At 35.0% G+C, this 25517-nt stretch overlaps 2 protein-coding genes across 12 annotated transcripts in view; one reads left to right on the top strand and one right to left on the bottom strand.

The window, feature by feature from the left end:
• The window catches only part of RALGPS1 (Ral GEF with PH domain and SH3 binding motif 1), a 130819-nt gene that overhangs the window by 62999 nt on the left and 42303 nt on the right, over positions 1–25517 (bottom strand). The window lies entirely within an intron of this gene.
• Positions 1478–25517, top strand: ANGPTL2 (angiopoietin like 2). The gene is made up of 5 exons (XM_026090397.1): positions 1478–2202; positions 10878–11733; positions 23526–23719; positions 23964–24234; positions 24759–25517. Exons 2-5 carry the CDS (start codon positions 10926–10928, stop codon positions 24956–24958), a joined length of 1473 nt encoding a protein of 490 aa, XP_025946182.1. The 5' UTR covers positions 1478–2202; positions 10878–10925; the 3' UTR covers positions 24959–25517.

Here is a 25517-nt window from a genome sequence, read left to right as displayed (position 1 = left end):
AATACCAGACCATACACTGAAGGTACAAGAAACATAGACCCTGAGGCACACTGAATTGCTAGTGCAGTAGATTTAGAAGAGTTTTTTTCCTGACATGGTAGACACTCATTTTTACAATGCAAATAATTTATTAACTATTATTAGAATGGTTACTACTTGTCCACATTTTAGCTTGAACAGAAACACATTTTTTGTTTTAACTCAGTATCTTTAAAAGTCCTTAACTGTCCTTTGATTATTCAAAGTGTTCTCATATTGGTTTTCTCAGTTTCTTCAAACCTCAAAGATCTTTTATAACTCTACTCAAAAGACTATGAACAAATTAATTACTTGAATGTGATGTGAGCCTTCTAATGATGGCTATGATATACAGTGAAAGCAAAGTAATAGTTTAGTTTGCTCAACTATTGATTAAAAGGTAGCTTAAAAATGAATGTTTTTATATCAAACATTGTGAAGTTTCACTTTTACTTTTGAAAATTTCTTTGCAAGATTCCTAACATCTTATAAGTACATCTTAAAGATGAATTTTAAATTAATTTAAAAAATCCTTTTAAAAATAGAGGGGATACTAATGACCAGAAATATTCTACACATAGTAAGTTCTGTAATAGCATATTTTTAGAAAGGTCTAGGGCAGTAAGAATTCATAGCAAACGAATGAAAAACATGCTTTAGATTACTAACCAACATGAGTAGCACACAAGTGTTATAAAATGCACTGGGGTTCAGCCAAATTATAGATTGTTGATCTGTGTTAAGATTATTTTAGGAACTGGCTTGAATTTGGGCAATTTTACTTTCCTTTTTTCCTGGGAACATGATGGAATCTTAAAAATTGTTAATTGCTGTTTCCTGATAGAAATTACCAAGGAAGTGGTAAAAATGGAGAGTATCGGCACTACTCTGAATAAAGCAGCCTTATTTTATTTCTTTTAACATTAAAAAAGAGGACCAGTTAGTAAAAACTATTAGAGACTGCTTTACACTATATGATGAAAAATACTCCATCTTCTACACATCAGCAAATGTATTGTGAAAACTCTATTAAGCAGGGACCTCCCCCATTTCGGAGATGAATCCTATGAAGTAATACATTCTAACATCCCATTTGATTTAAAAAAAACCCCAAACCACATTCCTCAAAGTTTCCAGAATTTCTTCCTAACTCTAAGAACAGTATTACAAATAACAGATAAATAGCCTTTGTTTTGGACTATCATTAGTTATTTAATAAGTAGCTGCAACACAACAACAAAACTTTTTAGTTGGGTCTAGTTTTTACATGTTTTAAGTACTATGAAAAAGAGCTCATGACTCATGTTTATGAGAAGTTTCAGTTACAGAAACCAATTAAAAAAACTGCACATAACTACAGTAAATATATTACATAATACCAAGAGTGAAATCCTGGTCTTAAAAAAAAAAAAAAAAAAAAAAAAGCTGCTCTACAAATTACTGTAGTCTTCTTAAATGATTTGCAGTTTTTCAGCTCAGCTATCCAGAGGAAAGCCTCGCTTATGCATGCTGCCAAAGCCTGCAGAGGCAGTCTCCCACACGCCAGACTACCCTGGACTGCTGAGCGCTGTGAGGTCACCGTGCAAACGCTCGGTTTCAGCCAGCCTTCTGCTGCTTGCGGTGAGGGGGAGGCCCCGAGCGTGTCTTTTGCTGGTGGATCCCTTGTACTTGTGGGAGGGGGAAAGAAGCTTATCCAACCAGAACTTGTCAGCTTGTTGCATGCTTGCTTTTTTCCCCCCCCCTCCCCTACCAGGATGTAAGTCTACCACAAAGGAACTGAAGTTCAAATAAGGCTGCTTTAGCCTTGCATGAAACGATGGATTCAAAACTTTAGAACTGGAATGCTGAGGTCTCCTCTTTCACTAAAAGAAAAGTCTTACTGTACCTCCACACTTACACTGTGGGGACGTGTGGCTTAGACTAAGTAGCCAAGCTGTGAAAAGTCTTAAAAAGAAAAAGAGAAAAAAAGAAAGGAAATAATTTTGTAGAACATCTAGTTATTTACTTTTCTAATTACAGTACATCATACAGAGCTTTTCAGCTGTAGATTTTAGGTCGCATTCACTGAAGAGAGACACTTCTGATACAATCAACAAAGTGAGATGTCACAACTCCTATGGACGAGCTGTTCAGTTAACCTTTGATGAAAGCACACTAAGGACTGAAGAAAGAAGGAGACAAAGGGTAAGAATGCTGCCGTAGTACAGCTGATTGCATTTAAAACATACAGATGTTTTTCTATGTCCAGGGTCCAAAAACTGACTGGTTTGCAAAGCCAGCCTTTGGATAACAAATACGTTTTCTTGCAAGGGAGATGTCATAAAATGCAAAAAGAGTGAATGTAAGCTTTTCAAAGCTGTTACTGCTCCCTAATATATGCAGCAAGTCTGTTTTTCTTTTTTTAAAAAACATATTAAAATACAGTTGTTAAAATAGTTGAGACATTTTATGATGTCACACAGTAAAAAGACTTCTTGCCATTATTTTCAAGAATATGAAATTTATTTTATCTTATTTAATTCTGCATGTAACTTTGGGCTTCATGCTTCCTTAAACTGATGGCAAATGTATATGAATATTATATGCCTTTCAACAAACTTTCTATGACATACTAATTTCTATAATAACATTTCAAAAGGACTACCTGTATTAAAAATTATCTCCATTCAGTCTTTCTTACATTCATGTCTGATCAAGGAGATATAAAAATTCCTGGAACTTTAACAGGTTCTATAAAACAAACGTTTGAAAATTTTTGCAAAACTTTCATTTAAAAAAACCCCACAGCATTTATGAGTACCTTTATATGAATATCTTTATGTAAGCACAAAATATTTACTTTATGATCTAACTACAATTTTTCTTGAGCAAAATGATTCACATTTATTAAAATGTGAGACCTATGTTTAAAGGCTATTATGTACTAACCCAAACAGAGAACAAACACTTTTTGGTAGTGATTGGATTAAGCGAAAATAAGGTGAGGCCGCTGTTAAGGGAAGTAATAGCAAAAGCAGTGCTCTCTTTCATTAATTACGTTCCCAGTCTATGACAGAACTTTAGTAAAGCATAAAGAACAATCCACTAACAATGTTACTAAAATTCTTGATAATCCAGAAAGAAAACTGGTACTTCTTGTAACAAAAAAGCTACATTATTTTGCCAAAAACTTGAAAAAGAAAGATACACTGCACTAAAGGATACGTAATCCTTTGAAGTTTCTTGCAGCACTTGGTACCATTTCAAAACAAAAGTTCTCCAAGAACTAGTTAAGATACCCTCATTCTGAAGGGTTTCATTCGTCATCCATTCCCCTCAGTAAAACAAAATCTTTACTTTTAAGAAGGATGAAGTAGTGTTTGAAGTTAGATTCTACAACAATTTGAAATGGACAGAAAAAGCAGAGTATGGAATGCATTATAATAACAGTATATGAAGAAATTAATTTGTTGTCTGTCAAAGGTGTCGCACTGCTTACAATGGAATCAAGTAAATAGTGGCAAAAATGCAAAAATCACTCCATCTCATAAGCTTGGAGTTAAGCTTTTCAACTTGCCTTTACATCACCTTTTCTTAACTGAAACTGCATGCTACGTGTCAGTCCTTCCTCATCTCCTATTTAAAATTTTAAGCAAAACTTTAAAGGTTTTCCTAATACTTGTGGCATGCTTACTACTGTGCAGTATTTTCACTGTGAATTGCTGTTTCCTCTTACCAACCCCCCCAAAATAAGAATGCTCAATTTAGCAACAGTACCTTTCACCTAATGCCAGCTACACGAGTTAATTCTAAAAAAATCCAAATCAATTTAAGTCCCTCCCCTCAGAAAGACAGCAAAAATTAACAAATCACATTACCTATGAAGGCTACAATGAAAAGTTGTGAGGATGGATTAACATAATTCTATGCAAGAGAACATTTGGGAGGGGGAGGAAGAAGAGTTGAGTGAATGTTTTGAGAAAAGAAGCAGGCAATAAGAAAGCAAGCAGCTTCAGAAAATTCATGCATATCTTCCTTATCACAATGGTGTTGTGAAATCCAGATCAAATTACTGGCCTAGTGCCCGGAACACGCCAGCTAACTGTAAGTCCACAAACACTGACTATCAAAAGACTCTGCAGAGGTAAAACAATGTTTATCTACAAAAAAAACCCCCAAAACAAAACAAAAAAACCTCCTCTGATCTTTTATAGCAGGATTTTACATTTTCAACACCTTCGCTCCATCTGCTTTTACAATCCAATTAAAATGTACAACTGTGCACTAACTAATCTAAAAGCCCCCTTTTCAATATCATAGGCAAAAGTGTATTAAAGAAACACCGTGAAGATCTGAATCAATAAGTGTGCATGCAAGTCTAAATGTAGAGTTGAATGCACATATTTTAATAATTAAACTGATAATCTAGAGCCTTTTAAAATGTTCAGATAGGTGGAAAAACCTATATTCAACAAACATGATACACCCACTTTTTGCACACTAATATTTTCTCTCATTTCCCTGTATAATTGCTTTGCTTTAAAAGAAAAAAACAGTGGTACTGTATATATAGATGAGTTTATTTTGATACACTAAATCAGTCTGTGACAAAATCTGTTTCAGTGGGTTAATCAGTTGTTTTGTGTAGGTCATAGTTAATATGGTGAGACTAGCAGTCATTTGATGGGCTGGCTTTTCCTATGCACCTTACATGCTATGGTACCTTTTGTGCAGCTTCCCCAAGCATTTACATATATAAAAGAAGGCACGTTCACAAAAGGCGCCTCAAGGCATGTTAGCTCTTACAGTAATTAGGCATGAAAAGATAAACTGGTTTATTTGATCATTTAGTCACATTTAGTTTGATACTTGTTCTTTCTTAAGAAGAAAGATTTGGAAAATTTACAGGAAATCTTCACTAAACAAATAATGAGGATGGGAATAAATTGTGAGTGTTGGACCTTGCCTGTCCACTCTTCAATGAAAAGAAAATCACCTATTACCAAAAAGATGAAAATGTGACATATAAATAAAACTACATACACAAGATAGAATGAAGTAATAAATAATAAACCAAATAAACCAAAACTGTCTGGAATTAGTTCTCTTAAAGGTGTAACACTATGAGCGCCTTTTGGGGAGTCTGAGTGACAGTGATAGAAAAGGGTAGCAATTTGTTTTAAGAACAGTAGTTGTTATCTCAACAGATAAAATAGGATTTCCCATTTAACTCACTGTATTTTGACAGTTTACTGAGCACTCCTGCTTTAAGTATAATCACTTCCTTCATCCTGTTTTATAATGATTATCATAACTTGGAGCCTAACAGAGACTAAAAACGCCTCCTCAGTTCCTAAGCTGCATCATACAAACCACTTAAAATCTATTTTAACATTTTTTATGAGAATTGCTATCTTCATCATATAGCTGATTTTGAAGTATTAGCTCCTCAAACCAAATTGGTAGAGCAGTTTTTCTTAATTAGGCTCTCTCTGCAGTACAGTTAACTAGACTGCAACTCAAATAGTCACTGAAGTCCCTAGAAATCCCCTTGTGTAACATCTTGGTTTTAGCATGGAAAATTGCTTTCTCTGTAAAGCAGTCTCTAAGGGTAGATATAGTTTCACATATCATTTGTACAAAAGCTGCATTTATATAGCTCAATGCATGAGCTTTCATACCTACAGTCCTCTAGCTTAATAACAGTTTACTATACATATAGAAAAACAAGAGCAGCAATAAGCAGTTCTACTGCATTTACCTACTGGCTTCTTTTATGTTCCCTGTCTGTAGGAGTATCCCATGCCAATGAAATTTAGGATATAAAAACTTGTATTTTACTATGAAATCCAGACAATTCTTTTTATATATTTTTGTCATGGTTACATTTTTCCACACAAGATCTACACAGCTCACTATTTTCCTTTTGTATTTCTCTGCAGTGCTACAGCACTGGTGATTTCTTCCTTAAATGTCAAAATCTTTCCTCCTTGAAGTGATTTGTAAACCAAAATAAAGCATAATAAAGTCCATTGCTTAGCCACCATCCAGTGATGTTCCTATGGTCTCAGCTCTTTTTTTGTAGAACACTGAAAATGTAAACTGTAGATAGAACAGAGTACAATCTTGCAGAGACTAAATATCAATATCTCAAAGGTTTAAAAATATGACATTGCAAAATCCCTTTAGATCTAAGTGCAACAGTGATGACAGTATATATCAAAGCTTTTGTGAACACCTTTCTTTCCAATGTAATATGGCAAATGTCTCAATTATGTTACTAAAAAATTTCATCCAACAAAAAATAACCATAGCACTGAAGAGCTACTAGTGGCATTTTCAAAGAAACTTAATGATACACTAGTATGTTATTACAAGTCATATTTTTCAGCTGATGGAGATGTACCTTCATTCTTATTTGCACACAAAAATTCCATGGATATGTAAAATATTTCATGAAACCTGAAAAAAATAGTTTTCAAAAATTTCAAATCTTGTTGAAACATTACCTGTAAGTTTTAAGATATTGTAACAATCTAAAGGCAATATTTTTTGACAGAACAAAAGTCCTGTATAAGTGCTCTAGAGTTCAGGATGGTAAAGTAATTCTAAGCAAAAGTCAAAGACAGATTTTATTTGCTTTTTCCATTTAAGGGACAGGAAAATACAGTCAGACTCTGAAACATCTGATATCCCTTTAGAAAGTTTATTTCCTCTTTTTTCACCAGATGATGGGAACATCCTCAGTTGACCAATCAGTGAAGGAGCAAACCAACTCATTATTACCTACTTCTAGTCATACACATAGATAGGTCTACAGGTCAGGTCTACAACCTGAAATTTTACCAAAGCACTTATGTTGACTAGGAGTATGAAAAATAATACAGTTATAATCCACAGAGCAATGTTGCCAAAAATCTTCACATGGATGCAGTTATACTGGCAAAAGATAAACAAAAAAAATTCTTTTGCATGAACAAGGTACAATATACTACCAAGTAGTGTAAATTTATACAAAATGAAATAACCTTGGTTTTAGTGGCTTATGACCTAGGGGGAGCTTAGCAATATAACTGTACCAGCTCAGCTCCCATGAAAAATCCTTTTAAATATACACAAGCCTTGAACAACTAGAACCTAAACACAGAAACTACTTCAAACTTTAATACTTCTAATTAGAAGTTCTATTTGATATTTAATTAAACTCACACTTATATCCTCTTTTTAAGTGTGATTCTTGCACTGCTGCTATTTTTTGGGATGCTTGTTTGTTGGAGAAGTTTGTCAGTGTGCATAAGAGTGACATGCTGTACTTCCAGTAATTAAGAAAAGTTGCAGCAACCTGCAAGCATATAGTTATGTTATATAAAGGTAGGCAAAGGAAAGGTTGGAGTTGAAAAATCTACAGATACTTAAGTGGAATTCTGCACTGAGGACAAACATGGCCAAAGTAATACAGCTTCCTCCCAGTCCAACACAGAAGAGCTGGAGGGGTGGGAAGGGGGCAAAGATGGAGAAACAAGAAGAAATGAGTGATCAGCAAGAAGCAGCACTATTTAAGGACAAAATATGAGCAAATACTTGGCACAAGTGCATCAGAAGAAAACTGAAAGCTAAGTGTGCGAGAGACCTAATAAATAAGATCCTCCTTCTCTCTCATGGGAAAGAAACCTTATGTCTTAAGAATTTGATGCTCTCCTACTTAAAATAGAACAGCAAGATATTCAAAAGTATTAAAGAATCTTAGCCTTCCTTAAATGTGTCTCTATGGCTTCCTTCCCCACTTCCCCCAGCAACTTTTTCTTTCTCTCCTTGAAAGATTAATTATGCAAAAGAGTTGTTCAAACATGCATGTTGGTTATAAAAGTTAATTTCATCCAACTACAGAATAGAAGAAATGCCATTTATCTTCTGTGGACAGTCACAATATGCAACAAATAGTCCCCATTCTGAATTATTTATTTATTTAAACTGAACAAGTACAGAAAATAAATGGTAGAAAAGAGATCACTTCACAAATTAGACTCTGGAGGAGGAAGGGCATCTGAAGACAGTATGGCTCTTGTTGCTATTTGTATGTGGAACATTCTTATCTCACCAATGTACCTTTGCTTCCAATGTTTTTTCTTATAGAAACACCACCCTAGGATAGGTTACAGGCAGACAAGAGGTCATGAGAGAAAGAGCATTTCAACATGGTCTAGTCATGGTGATATCCTTCACTGATGGTTTACTTCCTGCATTTTGAAGGATGTTAAATAGACATATTAAGATGAGGGTGATGAACTTTTTTCCATTTTTTATTTAACAATTCCTTAAAAAATATTGGATAAAATCAAACTGTTATATATTGCGCTGTAATTCTTCAGCCTGGAAAAAGAATGTTCACCCCAAATCCTGTGCTCAATTAAAGACATGAGATGCTGCAACAAGGACGAAAGTGAACTCTGAGGAAAAATCTAGTTTCCTTTCAGTGGTCACCATAAAGGCAGTTTTTGAGGCGAAGAAAAGTATTTCAATTAAAATACTGAAATAAAATCCATTTTACACCCACTATGCCAGAGATATTTGCAAGAACAGTTCATCTGTGTAGAAATATGAGCTCTGGAAAACTGCCAGGGCCTCCAAGTGTGACCTGCTGTGCAAATGCTGATTATGCAAGTTAAAGCTGTCTGGGGTGAATTTAATTTATGTTCCCTATTTTCCAGGATTCCAAATAACTTTGCTTTATTTGCTGCAGCCATGTCAAACTCCAAATTTGTATCTGACAAGTTTTCAAGATCTCGCCAAGTTCTATAAAGCACAATCCCTTTCTATTTGCAAAATGAAAATGAGTTTATTCCAAACTGCCTAAGAAACTGAGGCATAAAAACACTTCTGAAAGCATTCAGAAGGATCAGTCCTGCTCACTTTTGTTTGAAACATTTACAGAAACAGCTGCGGCACTTCTATGGTTTATTTCAAAACAACAGAAAAATGTGACTGACTGACAACCATACCTCTACTCACTATGAATAATTACTTAAGCATGTATATCCAGCTTATCTTGAAACTCTTTAAAAATTTCACTTAAAAGTCAGCCGCTGCCTAGAATCAGAGAATCATGGAATAATTCAGATTGGAAGGAACCTCATCAGATCATTTGGTCCAATGTCTTTCTTACAAAGCAAGGCTAACTTCAATATTGGATCAGGTTGCTCAGGCCTTAAGTCAAAAGTTTGCATATTTCCAGGAATGGAGATTCCACAGCCTCTCTGGATGACCTGTTTCAGTCCTTGGCCCCCCTCCTCATTGTGATATTCTTTTTTTCTAACATCCCAAATGAATTTTCCTTGAGGCAATTTGCACCCATTGACCCTTGTACTTTCACTGTGCACTCCGGAGAAGAATCTCCATCTTCTCTATGAACACCCATTAAGTAGCTGAAGACAGCAATAAGATCTCCCTTTCACCTCTTCTGGAGGCTAAACAAATCCAGCTCTTCAAGCCTCTCCTCATACATCATGTCTGCCAGCCCCTAGCCATGCTGGTGGCCCTCAGCTGGACTCACTCCAGTTTCTCAACAGCTTTAGAATGATCATTTCATGTCATTAAAAAAATTTCATTGTACTGAATATGACCAAGCAGTAAGGTGACAGTTATTTAAACTCTGAACAGTGATTCCATGTCAAATGTTTTACAAGCATAACAAAATATGATGATAATATCACCTAGGTTTAAAAGAACACCCAAACAGGCTTTATACGCTGAACAGGCTCCACACTGTATATTTTTTAAAAACTAAGTTATATACAAATGCATATTAAAATTCAACAACAAAGTTATTAGACATATATCTAAGTGCTGTTTATGCAGCTGACTAGAAAGTGTTCTCTGACAAGGACAATCATGGCAGTAGCGCCAATGCTGAGCTCACGTTTCCTAGAAGATCGTTGCCTATAAACTACTGGTATTGAGGTCATTGCAAACTTAAAAAATAAGTCAAATTTACACCTCAAATATGAAGATGCTCTGAGGACTAAATTAAACTAATTTCACGAAAACGGTACTGTTGCAGGATGTCAATAAACACTAGTAGCCTATTTTAACAGGTGGGGGATTTTCTTTGTTCGCCAGACACATCTGCTTGTGTTTCCCCTTCCCCAATGACAGGCCATTAAGTGAAGTGATTAGGGTGAGTGTAAAGAGAATGGAATGTTTCCAGGGAGAGTCACAATAAATATTTCAGTTATTAGTTCTCCTAGTCTGGAAAAACAACAGATTTCACTGTCCATGATATTTGGGCAGTAGAGTTTTTAATTTATAATAATTAAGGACCAAAGAGCACCCCCCCTCCTTCAAAAAAAAAATTACTGTAATGTTCAAGACTGCTGACCAAAGTAAAATTGTTTTGTTTCATACAAGCCATACCTCCTGCAATGTACAGATCTTTTACTACACACAGTTATAAAATACTGCAAAACAGTGATTAAATACTTTCAGAACTTTCAACAGCACAGATTTAGTAACATTTTGTTCACATTTAAAGGTTATCTTTGTAATTTTAAGAAATGAAAATGTAATTTGTATTTAAATGAAAGCACCAATGTTGGAAACTTCTGTGGTATTTGACTGGAAGAAAGTTTTTTTCAAGTCCTGCTATTTATTACTTAATTTCTTGTGGTTTTTGGCCGGCTTTAGATAAGCCAGAAACTACTAACTACAGTTCTGGTCATAGAATGATACAACTAATCCTGCTGGACAAGAAAAGTGTCTCATTTATTCACATATATATTAATTACTATGTAATATTATTTTGTAAGCTTTAGAACAGATTCACCAGTTACAAGTTGTAACTGATTTCCTATTTGTTACTTACTGTTAAATTTATTTTAAAACAGATTTTAAAAGTTCTTTGTAGAAGAAAATTTGTCCAGAAATAAAGGAACATGACGACAGCAAGATTCATCTGTTTAATGTTAATAGCTGTTCTGGGAACTGCTGCAAGCAAAACACAGGAATTTGAAAGCAATGATGAGGAAACAGAGCAAGAATTCATTTACACCAACAGGTATAAGCGTTCCAGTGACACACAGGACAAGTGCACTTACACCTTTATTGTACCTCAACAGAGAGTGACAGGTGCCATTTGTGTTAATTCGAAGGAACCCGAGGTTCTACTTGAAAACAGGGTAAATAAACAAGAACTACAATTACTTAACAATGAACTTCTTAAACAAAAGAGACAAATAGAAACTCTTCAGCAATTGGTAGAGGTGGATGGTGGGATTGTTAATGAGGTTAAACTTTTACGAAAAGAAAGCAGAAATATGAACTCTCGTGTCACACAACTCTATATGCAGCTACTACATGAAATTATCCGAAAACGGGACAACGCCTTAGAACTTTCCCAACTTGAGAATAAGATTTTGAACCAAACTGCAGATATGTTGCAGCTTGCAAACAAATACAAAGACTTAGAGCACAAATACCAACATTTGATGTCAATTGCCAATAATCAGTCAATAATAATAGCCCAACTGGAAGAACACTGTCAAAGAATGCCATCCATAAAGCCATTGCCACAGACTCCACAGCCACCAAACAAAGTATACCAGCCTCCTACTTACAATCGCATTATTAACCAGATATCTACTAATGAGATTCAGAGTGATCAGAACTTAAAGGTTCTGCCACCTACCTTACCAACCATRCCTGCAGTTACTAGCATTCCAACTTCAACTGATAAGCCATCTGGTAAGTAATTTTATTGGCATGTCTACACTAATTTATGCTAATATGCAGTGAATAACAGTGTAATTATTATATCAAAAATGCAGATAGAATTTATTTATTTAGCAAAATAAATGCAAACAAATGAGTTTGAACTGACTGAACTTCACTTAAGCCTGAGGTCTTTGTGTATATTGAGCCAACTGAATCAACTATTAAAATTGCAAAAGCCCTTCCAATGGGAGAGCTTAACACCATAATGCAGCAGCATAACTGGACCTGTGCTTTTCCAGGCCACTGGACTTGTGGCTGCTAGTGCATGTTTAAGTACTTTAACACTGTTTGCCAAAAGGTTCTAATTCTCTTCTTTCAACTGTAAAAGAGTTCATTACAGTGATTCAGAAGTTCTTCAGACATTGTGTTACTGCCATATTATCCTCAGTTAAGGTTATTATAGGTTTCAGCTACTGCAGTAGTCCATTTTAAGGTTCTTTCTTGTGAAAAGCAAAGTTTTATGGAAACCATAACACTGGTTACACTGGTTCCAAATTTGTCACTGGTACAAATCAAGTATTAAAAACCAAAAAAACTGTTAATGTATGATAGGATACCTCAGAAATTGACATCCTAAGACAAAGTATAAATGTAACTGAGGACTGTCTAGAATATTTAAACAAATGTCTTTTAGCACACTATAATTTGGACAGAGTTCACAGATTGGTATTCTAAACTATGGAATATGCATTAAATTTCAGCTTGTTACATCCTGGCTTTCGTGACTTTAGGGTAATATTACTAATTTGACTTGTTTCCAAAGCTTTTTGCGGGGGAGGAGATAGGAAAAGGAAAATATGAGTAGCTGAGCAAGATGATGGAAGAGTTTGTGAGCAATTAAATTGAATTAGGAGAGTTAATCATGATTTTCAGACTTCAATCCAAATTGTAAGTCACATTTGGTATTCAGATGCATGTGAATGGCCATAATTAGCTCTAGAGACAGTGCACCATTTGAGAATAGATTCAAAGTTAATTAAAATCAATAGAAAAACTCTCAGTAAAGCAAATGGGACTCTTCTGCCCTACTGTGCTTCTTCCTCGAGAATATAAAGGGCAATTTTACTGTGAGGGTGACAGAGCACTGGAACAGGTTGCCCAGAGAGGTTGTGGAGTCTCTTTCTCTGGAGATATTCAAAACCTGCCTGGACGTGATCCTGTGCAACGTGCTCTAGGTGACCCTGCTTGAACAGGGGGGTTGGACTTAGATGATCTCCAGAGGTCCCTTCCAACCTCAGCCATTCTGTGATAGGTTCAGTTCAAATAGTGATTTTATGGATGCTTCAGTTTTTGTTATTAACTACTGATCTGAATAGTTTAGAACTGTCACATAAGCCTTAGCTCTAGCTAAAACATGTTCTTAGCCCTAGAGTGAATAAAACTGACAGTAGTATAATTCAAAAAACAATATTTTATTTGTTCTTAATGTGGATAAATCCTTATTTCTGTTCAGTCCCTGAACCTCTGGTCCTTCATTCTTTCTCAAAATAGGAAGAGGCTATGTTCACTTTTGCTCTCAACCTTTTAGGTTCTTAATTTTTAGTCAGAGTTATTTTGAGATGCTGCAATTTTACTAATGAGATAATTTTTATGACTATGGTTATGCAGTCAGTTTTCTTTATATTAATAGCAAATAAAAAGGAAAACAGTTTGAGTCCTAGGTATTTCTGATATATTTTTTAAATATATAAAGATAAAACACATCTCAGCAGCCTTACCCCAAGCTAAGGAAAAACAGTAAACAGGCCAAGATTATCCAATCAAACAAAACCACAGTAAAACCCAACAATGTTCCATACAAGATAGCCTACATCAATGCTTGTGTCTTAACAGTTCTGAATTAAGAGTCTCATAGCATATTCAGATCAACCTATTTTTAATATACCTCTTGTAGTAAAAACAAAGAAAGAAAACAAGAAAATGCATTCTGAATGTCTGATTTAAACATGCAAGCCGCAGAGACTTTTCCCGTTACTTCACCAACAGAAAACTACAGTCTATACCAGATGTATGAGAAGAATGAGCCACAGAAAATCCTCACTACTCAACAACCACCCAAATTTTATTTACCTGTGGCTAAGACTGAACTACTATAATTCATGATGTCTGCAGAGATCTGACACCTTTTGTGTAAACATTTATGAAATTATTACAAGATTATTGATCTAGCATATGATAATTTTTGCATTGTATAGCTCTAGAAAGGAATCTATATCTGCTCTGTACTTTGCACAGGGCACTTTCACTCTGGCTAACACAAGACCAAATGGAAACAAGTGGTGGCATAGTAAGGGACGTTATATGGTGCTCATTAGTGTCTTAAGAGTTCTGCCATAAACCAGACTGCAGGCATTTATAATCACATTAGAGTTTAGTTGAACTAGATGATTAGAAAACAGTAGATAAAGAATCCAGATTCACCTTTAGTTCCATATATTTCCAAAAATAGTTCGCCTATTATTGGTTTAAATTTAAGAATACAAAAGTAGTCTGTTTTTCAGTGTGTAGGCAACATGTACTCGCTTCAAAAAGAAAGAGAGGGTCCCCATAGGCATCTGAAATCAAGAACTGAAATAGAATTAGTCACATAAGCTGCACACAGCATATTTATCAGGGTATTTGCAACATCTTCCAAATGGCATTGTCACACTCTTTAGGATTACCAAATACTGTAACTGTCAAATTAAACACAGGTTTATTTCTCCTTGGAAAGGCCAACAACAAAAAAAGTGTGAACAGGTGTTTCAGTTTAAAACACAGCCTCCAACACACTTCGTTACAAAGCACACGTTTCACAATATTGCCAAAGATGAATTGGCCTAAGCTTACATCGTGAAATGCAAGACCTTAGCCAAAAATATCATGATTTTAATTTTCTATGTAAAAAAATCATGAGAAAAATCACATCTATTACAATTTTTTATGAGCAATACACTACAGGACAGCCTCTTTAATAATTAAATTTTGGCTCAGATCTCAAAGTAGGTTCAAGCTTAGTCCAATCTTCTCTGATAAGGCATTCCACTGCTGGTGACAGATGCTCTATTTTTCTTTCTTTCATGTAAGATTCTTATCAGTCCCCTCATAGTACTCCAAAATTCTGTTAAATGCTCTTTTAGATGTATTAGCCATAACGAAACCAAAAGATGGACTTTCATTAAATACACAATAGAAATATGAAGGGGAAAGTAGAGAAGAATATTACAATAATAGAAAGTTGGGCTGAATGGAATCTGAAGATGCCATTTGTCACTTCCCACAAAGCAAAAATCACCTGCTTGTTCCTGACAGATATGTCCAATGCATTTTTATATACCCTCAGTGATGGAGATTTACAAACTGGCTAGGTAGGGTCTCAGCAGCCTGTCAGATTGTTTTTCCCTGATGAATTATCTAAACTCTCCTGCTGTAACTACTCATCCTATGGATAGCAGATGTGGAGAACAGTTTATTCCTTCCTCTTCTACATTAAATTTCCATTCAACTTCTGTAAATAAAATATCCTTCAACTGTTCTTTTAAGACATATCACCATTCCTGTTGCACTCTTCTGAAATCTCATCAATTGGTCCACATCCTCCATGAGCTGCTGAGTGCCCAAACTGGACAAACAGCGATAGCTGTTTTGTCCATCATTGCACAGTGGAACAGAAAAATTACTTCATGTGCACAGGACTCCTGTTGATACATCTTCATATAGTATTTGCCTTTTTTGCAGTGTAAAACATTGACTCATGATCAACTTGCACACCACTAGAACCCCCAGATCCTTGCCTGAAGAAGTGGTGCTCATCTGGCTATTTTCCATCCTTAGCAGTGCAACTGTGACTTCTGTGAGAAAAATCTGTGTCTATCAAATAATACCATACCTTTGCCTGACCACTTCAACTGGTTAAGATGATTTTTAATTATAATCATGGCTTCTCTCATGCTTGCAGTGCACCTCAGCTTAGTGTTACCTGCATGAAGTAATCATTCTCTTTATTCTATAGTTGAAGCTGCTGCTGGAAATACAGAATAGCACCAGACACAAGACAAATATGTAATCTGTGATTGTGATCTGTAAATTAGTGTGATACTGCCTCAGGGGTAACTACTCTCCACATGTAGTTTTCACAAAGTTAATCACTTACCAAACAGTAGTTTCATCTAGCACGTATTTTGAATGTAATATTTTCCTAAATGACAGTGTCAAAGCCATAAGAATCAYGAGTGGTGGGGCGGGGCGGAGTGGGGGAGTGAACTAGATCTCCAGAGGTCCCTTCCTCAACGAACAATCAAGAGCAGGAGGGTTAGACTAGTTGGAATAGATTACCTCCAGAGCTTCCTTCCAACATCAATGATTCTATGATAAGACAAGACATCTGCTATTCTCCCTTATCTATACAACCTCTCGGAAAAGGAAGTTTCACATTTGTTCTACACAAACTTATTTCTCTCCTTATCTTCTAGTTTGCTACAGTTTGATTTGTTCCAGGAAAGAACTGAAATTAAGCTATCCTTCCCTCACCCCTCTTTTTTGACAAGGAACATTTAATACCTTTTCCTCATCATCCACAACATTTTCCATTCTCCAAGCACATCTCAAACAAAATCCCTTCCCACAGGTACTGCTCCAAAAATTGCTTCAGCTAATTCTCCACAGGTGTCTGGAATGAATTTGAAAAACCCTCCTTAGGCCCAGCCACTGAAAATAATCTACATATGATTTTATCCAATCATTTCTGTACTGTCTCTTGAGTTCTCAACCTGTATCAGTGCTCCTGGCTATCCATCTGATCATAGCTGACCTATTAAATAAAAACTGAAGCAAAAAGAAGTATTAAATGCCTCCTCTGTTTCATCCATCAGCAACTCTCCTTCCTCACTCAGCAGCAGACCAATGCTTTCTTCTTGATCATAGACTTAACACTTTTCTCACTAGTTTTATTTTGTCCACGCTGCACACATTAGCCAGTAATTTGACAGAGCTAATATTTGAACATTAGCGAGTAATTTGACGCAGATTCTACTTTGTCTAAGCTTTCATTTTCAAAGCTACTGAAAAGCTCATGACTTAGCCAGGTCGGTTTCTTACCATCCTCCCTAGTCTTCCACATTAGCAAAATCCATTACAATGTCCTTAATAGAGCCTTTAGGAAACTTGTAGACTCCTCCATTGAACTCGTTTTCTACACAATCTTCTCTACCCATTCTCTGAATTTGCTGAATTCTGTTTTATTCAAGTCCATCAGCTTCATTTTGCTTTTCTATTCACTTTCCTTTTGTAAGAATTGTGGACACCATTATTTCATGGTCAAGATCACCTACACTGCTTTCCATTTCATGTTTTCAATCAGTTCTTCCCTACTTACTAGGTTCAAATCTAGTATATCCTGTTCTGGATTTGCTTTCTCCATTTTATGTATTAATCAAAAAGCTGTCCCCAACAAATTCCAAAAACTTGCTGTATATTCTTTATCTGCTGTATTCTTCTCCCAAACAGATAACCAGATAGAAGTTAGTAATTCAATAAAATAATCAGCAAAACCAAACTTTTATTATCATACAGTAAAAATTTGTGGACAGCAGAACACGTATTTTCCAGGTTAGAACTGTCAAGTGGAACATAATATCTAAGATTTCCTGTGAATAAACTGACAGCTATGTATTGTAATATTTTTATTAATTATTCTCCTAACAAATCCACTAACATTCCTTATTTCTGTCTACCTAAGATGCTTTTATCATTAGGGTTATTTAACATGCAAAGGAGGGTGGAAGGGTTGTTATGAAGGAAAAGCAAAACAAGTTTTCAGTAAATACATACCAGGAATATAGAAAATACCCATCAAATGACAGATGCAACAAAATTAGAGGGTATAAGGGAAACTAAAATTTTGCAAGTGGAATGTCAGCATGCATAAGTACAATAGATGAATGCAGAGATGGATGGCATGTATAACATTTCTTTTAAGTTTATTAGTGATTGTATCACAACTTGAAAAAAGAAGAGCATGCTGAAGAAATGCTTCCATCAAGATACATGAAATAAAGGCGCAAATACCGTAGATGTCTCAAAGACTACAATAAAGGACAATAAAAACTATTGGACAAAGTATTGTGATTTGTATTTGTAGGGTATTTTAAGTATTCTGATCTCTTTTTGGATAACAAGCATCTGAACTTATATCAATGTCATGTCCTTTAAAAAACTTCAATAACCTGTAAAGAAGCCCACTGGAAGAAAGGGGCAATAAGTGTCAAAAACTAAACCACATTTAAGTTAATTATGTGCATGAACTGCACAGAAAGTGAGACTTTTATTCTTAAGTTACTTCACATATTTCCCTTTCATTTGTATTAATGGTTTTAAATTAAAGTTATAATTAAAAATTACATGAATCCAAGCTTCCAGTGCCTTGTGAAGCACTATTTACAATTACTGAATCCTACCAAAGGCAGGAAAGATATATGTAAGAGCCTGAGATATGACATCTCATATCAGTAAAAAGTAAAATGTTATGTAATGTGAAAATATCAATGTAAAGCAGAATTAGATAAATCTCGTTAATTCATAAGAACACTCCTCAGCCGTGAATACAAGCCAATGCAAGACAGGAATTTAGAGGAGAGGGTACAGTAAAGTCATGCAGCTCCACATTCTTTAGTTTTTTTTCACTACATGTTAGAACATCTTAAAAAGTATTTTCTGTTTAGCACAACTTAATTTTTCAAGTTATGGTGAAGAAGTGAAATACAGTTAGAGAAACTTTTCTGACCAGTTTTATATAACATACTTTTGTTTTAAGGACAAAAATTCTGTCTTCAGAATCTACTTTTCACTGTTAGCTGGGAGTTAACTGCAACACAACAGTTAACTATATTCATTTATCCTATTACATTATTAACTAAGCCTTCAACAATAGCTAAATCACATGGGTCTGAAATCATTAAATTCATGCCAGAAGTGCTTTATAAACAGAATGAATTTGAAGCCAGGCTTCAGTGACAGGTGCTTTGACACAAGCACTCCCCTTAACGTTGCTTGTTTGAGCTCTAGTGTTACAAGGTATTTTTTTTCAGTAATTGTTTCCTTCAAATGACCAAACAATCCCTTTTATGTGCAAGACATATAACTTTAAATATTGCCAAAATGATACAATAACAAGTCCAATGTCTAGGAGGCTTAAAAGGATTAAGCACTGCAATATAAAAGACTTCACTGCGTAATTCCTAGGTATCATTAAATACAGAAAAAATGCATACCAACATGAAATCTTGTTATGGTATTTCAGATCAGAATCTAGCCTTGTGCTACATGAGAAATCTAAAATATTGAATAATCTATGCACAACATAATTTTATTTGGCGCATTTTTCCTAGATGCTGAATTCTGAAGAATTTTTAAGAATACAATCCAAACAGAACTAATGACTGCAGAAGAGAGGGATTAAGGAGATGCAAGGCACAAAGACAGGGCTTGAAGAAATGTAATCATGTGGTTTGTTAGCAGTATTACAGACACAATTTTCTGAACCTTTTTCATGTTCTTCAATTTATCCTAAGACCCATTGTTCTCCCACTGGCAAAGACGGGTGCAAGTACAAAGCAATACAGTGGATCTCAGACACTCAGTTATCAAAAATTACTATGATCTTTATGTAATATAATGCATGATCTGTTCATTACACAATTCTGTCTCTATCTTATGCATCCATCCAAAATTATTTTTGTAGTTAAAAGTGCTTTTTCTCCAATGAACAGGCTCCTAGATTACAAAGGTACTACAGCTCTACTCCTCAAAGGTCTGCTTGACTCCCTAGAAGTAATCTTATCAAGACTACTTCTTTGAAAGTCAGGATCCTCCCACTCTTTCAAGCGAAGATAATAAGACCCTTGTTTGTAAAGCACACTAAAATTTCAGAAGGAAAAGAACATATTTACATTTAATTATAAAAACCACCAAGAACCAGACAGATCTAGTAAGAGAACTGTCCTTTTCACCTAACAGCAGTAGGTACACTACAGAGGAAGTTAATATAATTGCTCCCCAATTTTTTTAAATCTAAAATGGCAACATCTGTCACTGCTGGCCCAGCATCTTTCACAAGAAAAATTAATAAAGAAATATCCGAATAGCTGCACAGTTCCATAGTTCAATGGCAAACTGCAATTTACGTAAGACAAGACAACAATTGTACATTGTGTCATAGGAAACAATAATATAACTTGCATGCTGTCACATTTATTTCAGTAAAAACTGATATAAGGCATCTGAACTGATGAGAAATTAATTTAACCATCTTACAGTTCTATACATATTATGTATTACAAAACAAAATGCTCTCATTTTTTCTGCATGTTTTTTCTACATGAGTATTTATAAAGCAAGCTAGTGCATGTTACTTAAAATTTAAGACCTTCAGAGCAGTGACTCTCTTTCTGTAATGACTTTCTACAGTACCATGACACTAGATCCTATCCCTACACTCAGGTGTTACTTTAAAACAAAAACACTGTTGTGACTATGATCCAAAATAAGATACTCATTTAGAAATATTTCTCTGTCATGTCTGAAGTATCCTTCYAAATCTACTATTATAGATTTATTGAAGATTTAAATGTAAACTGAACATTTGCTCCATATTCATAAGCCAAAGTGTGGTTTCCAAATAACAAAAAAATCATGTACCAGATTTAAAGGAGGCAAGGCATACAGGAATAGCATCTTGTCAAAATGTTTTTGCTACTCATTTTTTTGAAAATAAAGGAAAATGTTAAAAACAGCTGGTTTTGATTCCCAGTAGAAGAACTTAGGATTTCAAACATAACAGTTCACAAATTGTTTACTTCCAATTCTTATTTATTCATTCTTTTTTTCCACTCATGCCCAAAAGGCAGACAGGTAGCTGTTGGATAAGAGAACTAGACAGTTGGGCCTTTAATAAAGTTATTGACACTACTGGAAACCTGAAGACAGACAAAATAGTGCAATATCATAACAGAATCAGTGCATAACACCAGTGCATAAACTAAAAGTGTTAACAAAAAAGGTAAAATGTTTTCAGGTACCACAGAAACTATTTAAAGATGACATATTGGAAATATGAACTATTGGAAATATGGAAATTCAGAACTATCCATCTATCCAAAAAGACTTTGGGAGGACCAGGAGATCTTGTCATGGTTAAGCAGCATGGTAAGCAATCACTATTACAAGAAAGAAGACATTATTCAAAGCACCGAAGTCCGGTCCAAATGAGGATACTGGAGAAGAACATGCTCTGTCAGATTAACTGTCAAGACACACTAAAGTCTCAGGAACAACTTGCAAAAGGCATTAAAAATATAATAAATCTGTTTTCTAACACATCAAGAACAGAAAATTTGACTAAGAATCTACAGGGAAAGATAAAAGATGCACTCAGAAAAAAATAAGTCAACAATAGAAAATCTAAATTAATTTTTGACACATGTATTCACTGAAGAGAAGTTTTCAGAGGTTCCTATATTGCCTTTGTTATTGGCAAGGAGGACACTCTGGAGGATCTATCTCAGACTGAAACATTGGTAGAAGAGGTTACAGAACAAATAAAGAAAGTGAATACTAATGAATTGTGAAGACTTGTGCACATTCCCAAAGAGTTCTAAATTAATCTGAATATGCAACTAGTAACTACTGTGTAATACCTTACTAAAATCTGCTTTAAAAAACAAAACTGATAAAAAATATTCTAAGAACAGTAGAATAAGCAGCAAACAAATATGAATTATATTTTTGGATAAGAATCAACTTGGCTTTTGTAATATTGCTTTTGTATCACTTTTAGAGAATTCTGAAAGCATCAGGGTCTATGCAGACATATTTCTGGTTTACATACATCATGATGTATGTGAATTTGTAAGTCCTACAGAGATCTGTACTGGGGCCAGTGTTCTTCAGTACATTCCCTTGCATTTCTGATACCAGACACATCTCGGACTGCAAGCCTTACTCAAAGATTTGGAAGGTTAATGCCTGAAAAAACATCACTGAAAAGTAGTTGCAAACTCTGCTTTAAAGCTTTTATAATAGTTAATCTTAAAGCACTTTAATGGAAAAGAATCACATGCAGTACAGCATTGTTACAAGGTGGCCTAGAAATAAACTGCAAGATTAAAAAGCTGCATATATTAAATTATAAATTGCTATGTATTTATTTTTATGAAGACAAGATGAAAGACTTATAGTTGACTATTTTAGGAGTTGCTTCCATGATGACTCTGAACTGACAAGTTCTTTTTTGTTTTTAATAAGTTATGCTGCACACACATTGTGGTAAAATAAACAAAAACAATTTAAATTATCAGAATTGATTATGTCTGTCTCCTTCCACCTATCATGATAAATCATGCAACTATGTCACTGAATACTGTGTCTACACCTAAGTTGCCAGAAATCTGAGCAGACAACCACAACAGAAATGAAGAAGGGTCTTAGAAGCAGCAGTCTATTTACAGTCTATGAGTCTATGAGACAACTAAGGAAACAAGAACAACACAGCATGGACACAGACCAAAAACTTGGATCACTTCCCTGTGCACTGGCTTCTTGATTAAGTACTTAAAGAAACAAACAAAAAAACCCCCTCAAAACAAAAAATGAGCTTCTTGCTACAGAACTATTTTCATTACTAACTCATTTACTGAGTACAGAGATAGCCCTACTTCCAGTGCTGGACAGTGAATTATGAAAAAGGATAGATGAACAGAAATAATTTAAAACAGAAGTTATTCTTAATAGCAATGATACACTTTAGTATGACTCCTGATAGAGAAGATCTGACAAGCGTTCCTCCCTCAGCATGGAAAAATCAAGGGCCTCTGACCTTGAGAATTCTCATTAACTCCCTCTTCTGTTTGGCAGACATATGAGCATAGCAGCAAAGCAGCTGGAGGAGTCTATATGCAGATACCAATACAGACTGACAAGTTGTTTATATCTAAATTTCTCAGACTCATTAGCATGGAATGTAACTATCTTTCCCATCAGAGAAAATTTCTTCAAAAATCATGAAAAATACTTTCAAAGAGACTAGGCTCTTCTTTATGGACTCCATGAAACTCAAGAAATGAGCTTGTGTTCTCTTTCCCCCAAATGAAATAGGATTATTTGTAAATTCTGTAAATGTAAAATATTTTTACCTAAAATTTCCCTCACTGTACAATGGGCACTCCATATTACAAATCTGAATTCTTATTTTGTGTTTAGCTTGTTATCATTTATTAGAGTGACAACAGTAATGCCTACATTATTATTTTATGTGGTTGATTCCATTATTATTAATATCCTTGCCATTGACAATTTTGAAAATCTAAAAAGCTGAAAATCTCCAAGAAACTAAGTCAAACTTATCATTTTGTTTTCTAAAGGAAAAATATTAATATTTATCTTTGGAATAATTCATGTTTAGTTTCTTTATAATCAATGTTCTTACACTTCAGCTGCCTTAAAAAAACCCCAAACCCCTCCCCCAAACAACACCCCCCCACACTTGTATCAGTTACTGGTAACTGTGACATGCTTGGGGGGGGGGGGGAAGTTACAACAAATTAATCTGAGGTTTAAAACTGCAGACATAGTGGAAACTATACCTTCAATAGATGAAAAACAAATGCAGTTCTCAGCAGAAGCAACTCTACTGTAAAAAGTTAAGAAAAAACCGTAGCAAATCAAATATTGTCCTGTATTAAAGATATGCTCAATTACTCTGACCGCAGAATCCTTCTGTTTTGACACAGGGCCCTGGAGAGACTGTCTACAGGCATTAGAAGATGGCCATGATACAAGCTCCATCTATCTTGTAAAACCAGAAAACACAAATCGACTTATGCAGGTCTGGTGTGATCAACGGCATGACCCTGGTGGCTGGACAGTCATTCAGAGACGGCTGGATGGGTCTGTCAACTTTTTCAGGAACTGGGAGACATACAAGGTTAGGACAAGTGAGCAGTTTACTATCTTCTACCTCTAAAAATTACTGGTAAATTTAATTTAAAGGGTGATGATTTTAGAGTCTGGCCAATAGTTCACTTGAAAAGAAAATGTGTGCGTTTACCCTTCCAGAAGAGGAAGCCTTTATAAAACAAGCTATTTTGGTTTGCTATTTAAGAATGCACTAGGACTTACCAATAAAACAAACACACAATATTAACACGCTTCTCTTTCTTCCTTTACAGCAAGGATTTGGTAATATAGATGGAGAATATTGGCTTGGTTTAGAAAATATTTATTGGTTAACAAATCAAGGCAACTACAAACTGCTCATAACAATGGAAGACTGGTCAGGTCGAAAAGTATTTGCTGAGTATGCTAGCTTCAGACTGGAGCCAGAAAGTGAATATTACAAGTTGAGATTGGGACGCTACAATGGCAATGCTGGAGACTCTTTCACTTGGCACAATGGGAAACAGTTCACCACGCTGGACCGGGACCATGATGTATATACAGGTAGGAGGCCCCTTTTTGTCTCCTTGATTTTTTTTTTGTAAAAGGAAAAATTTATGCTCATACACAAAAAATTAAAATGAAATCATAATTAAGTTTTTAGAGAGCTGACAATTAGTAACTTGCAAAGCACAAACTAATTTATGTTCTCAAACCTTACGAGAACTACTATTGAAACAAAAATTCTCACTGAAATATTTAATATTTGAACTAATACATGAGTCTAAAATATACTGCTGGGGGTTGAGACAGTAATGCTAAACTTTGAAACTGGGCCTAGGGTGATAAATATTCCAGTGAGGGAGAAAAACAGTAATGAGTCTATCTGTAGAACTTAAGTACAGAGCTGGGGCCTAAGAAGGCTAAAGAAGGCTAAATTCACCTGTCTTTTACCACATGAAATCTATGTGTTAAATACACAACCAAAAAAAACACACAACCAAAAATATTGTTTTGTGCTTAGCTGGTTTGTTTGCTGAAAGATTTTTCATTTGCTCCCAGGACTGAATCAGAACTTTCTTTTGCAGGTAACTGTGCTCATTACCAGAAAGGAGGATGGTGGTACAATGCATGCGCTCATTCAAATCTCAATGGAGTCTGGTATCGGGGAGGACACTACCGCAGTCGGTATCAGGATGGTGTTTATTGGGCTGAATTCCGGGGGGGATCATATTCACTAAAGAAAGTTGTTATGATGATAAGACCTAACCCCAACACATTCCATTGAAATTCTTCTTCTATTGGTTTGTTTTCCTGTTCTTTTTAAGAAGCATGTAAAGCTATATTGTTATTATCTGAAATTATCTTTTCAGAAACAAGGTATGTAAGATATTGTACATTTATTGCTAAGATATGAGGGCGTGTATATTGTATTTTCAAGAATCATTCCAGGAAAAAAAAAAAAAAAAAAAAACCTGAAATGACATAACATTAAGAATGCTTCTTTGTACTAAAGGCAAGTATTAAGCCTTTTAGAACTCGCAGTTGAGATGGACTGTAGATAAACTTTCTGGTTTTCATTCCCTGTAAATTAAGTTAGATGGCAAAAATACTGCCACAACATTTAAATATTTTTGTATGTTATGATATGTATAAATATTCTCAAATATAGGAAATATTACAAACTGTACAGCAAGAGTTTTATTATTATTATTAGCAATCATTTGACACAGGAAATCATATCCTTTGAACTACGTAGCTGGTATATGTACATTGGTGAGATTATTCTAATTTAATCTGTGTTAACTGCCATTAATAAAGTTAGCACCATCTGCTCACAAATTCAA

This window comes from Apteryx rowi, unplaced genomic scaffold (assembly GCF_003343035.1).
Source record: "Apteryx rowi isolate R43461 unplaced genomic scaffold, aptRow1 scaffold_120, whole genome shotgun sequence".
Lineage (NCBI taxonomy): Eukaryota > Metazoa > Chordata > Aves > Apterygiformes > Apterygidae > Apteryx > Apteryx rowi.
The sequence above is the reverse complement of the archived record's forward strand: the minus strand, read 5'-3'. Positions and strand labels throughout refer to the sequence as shown.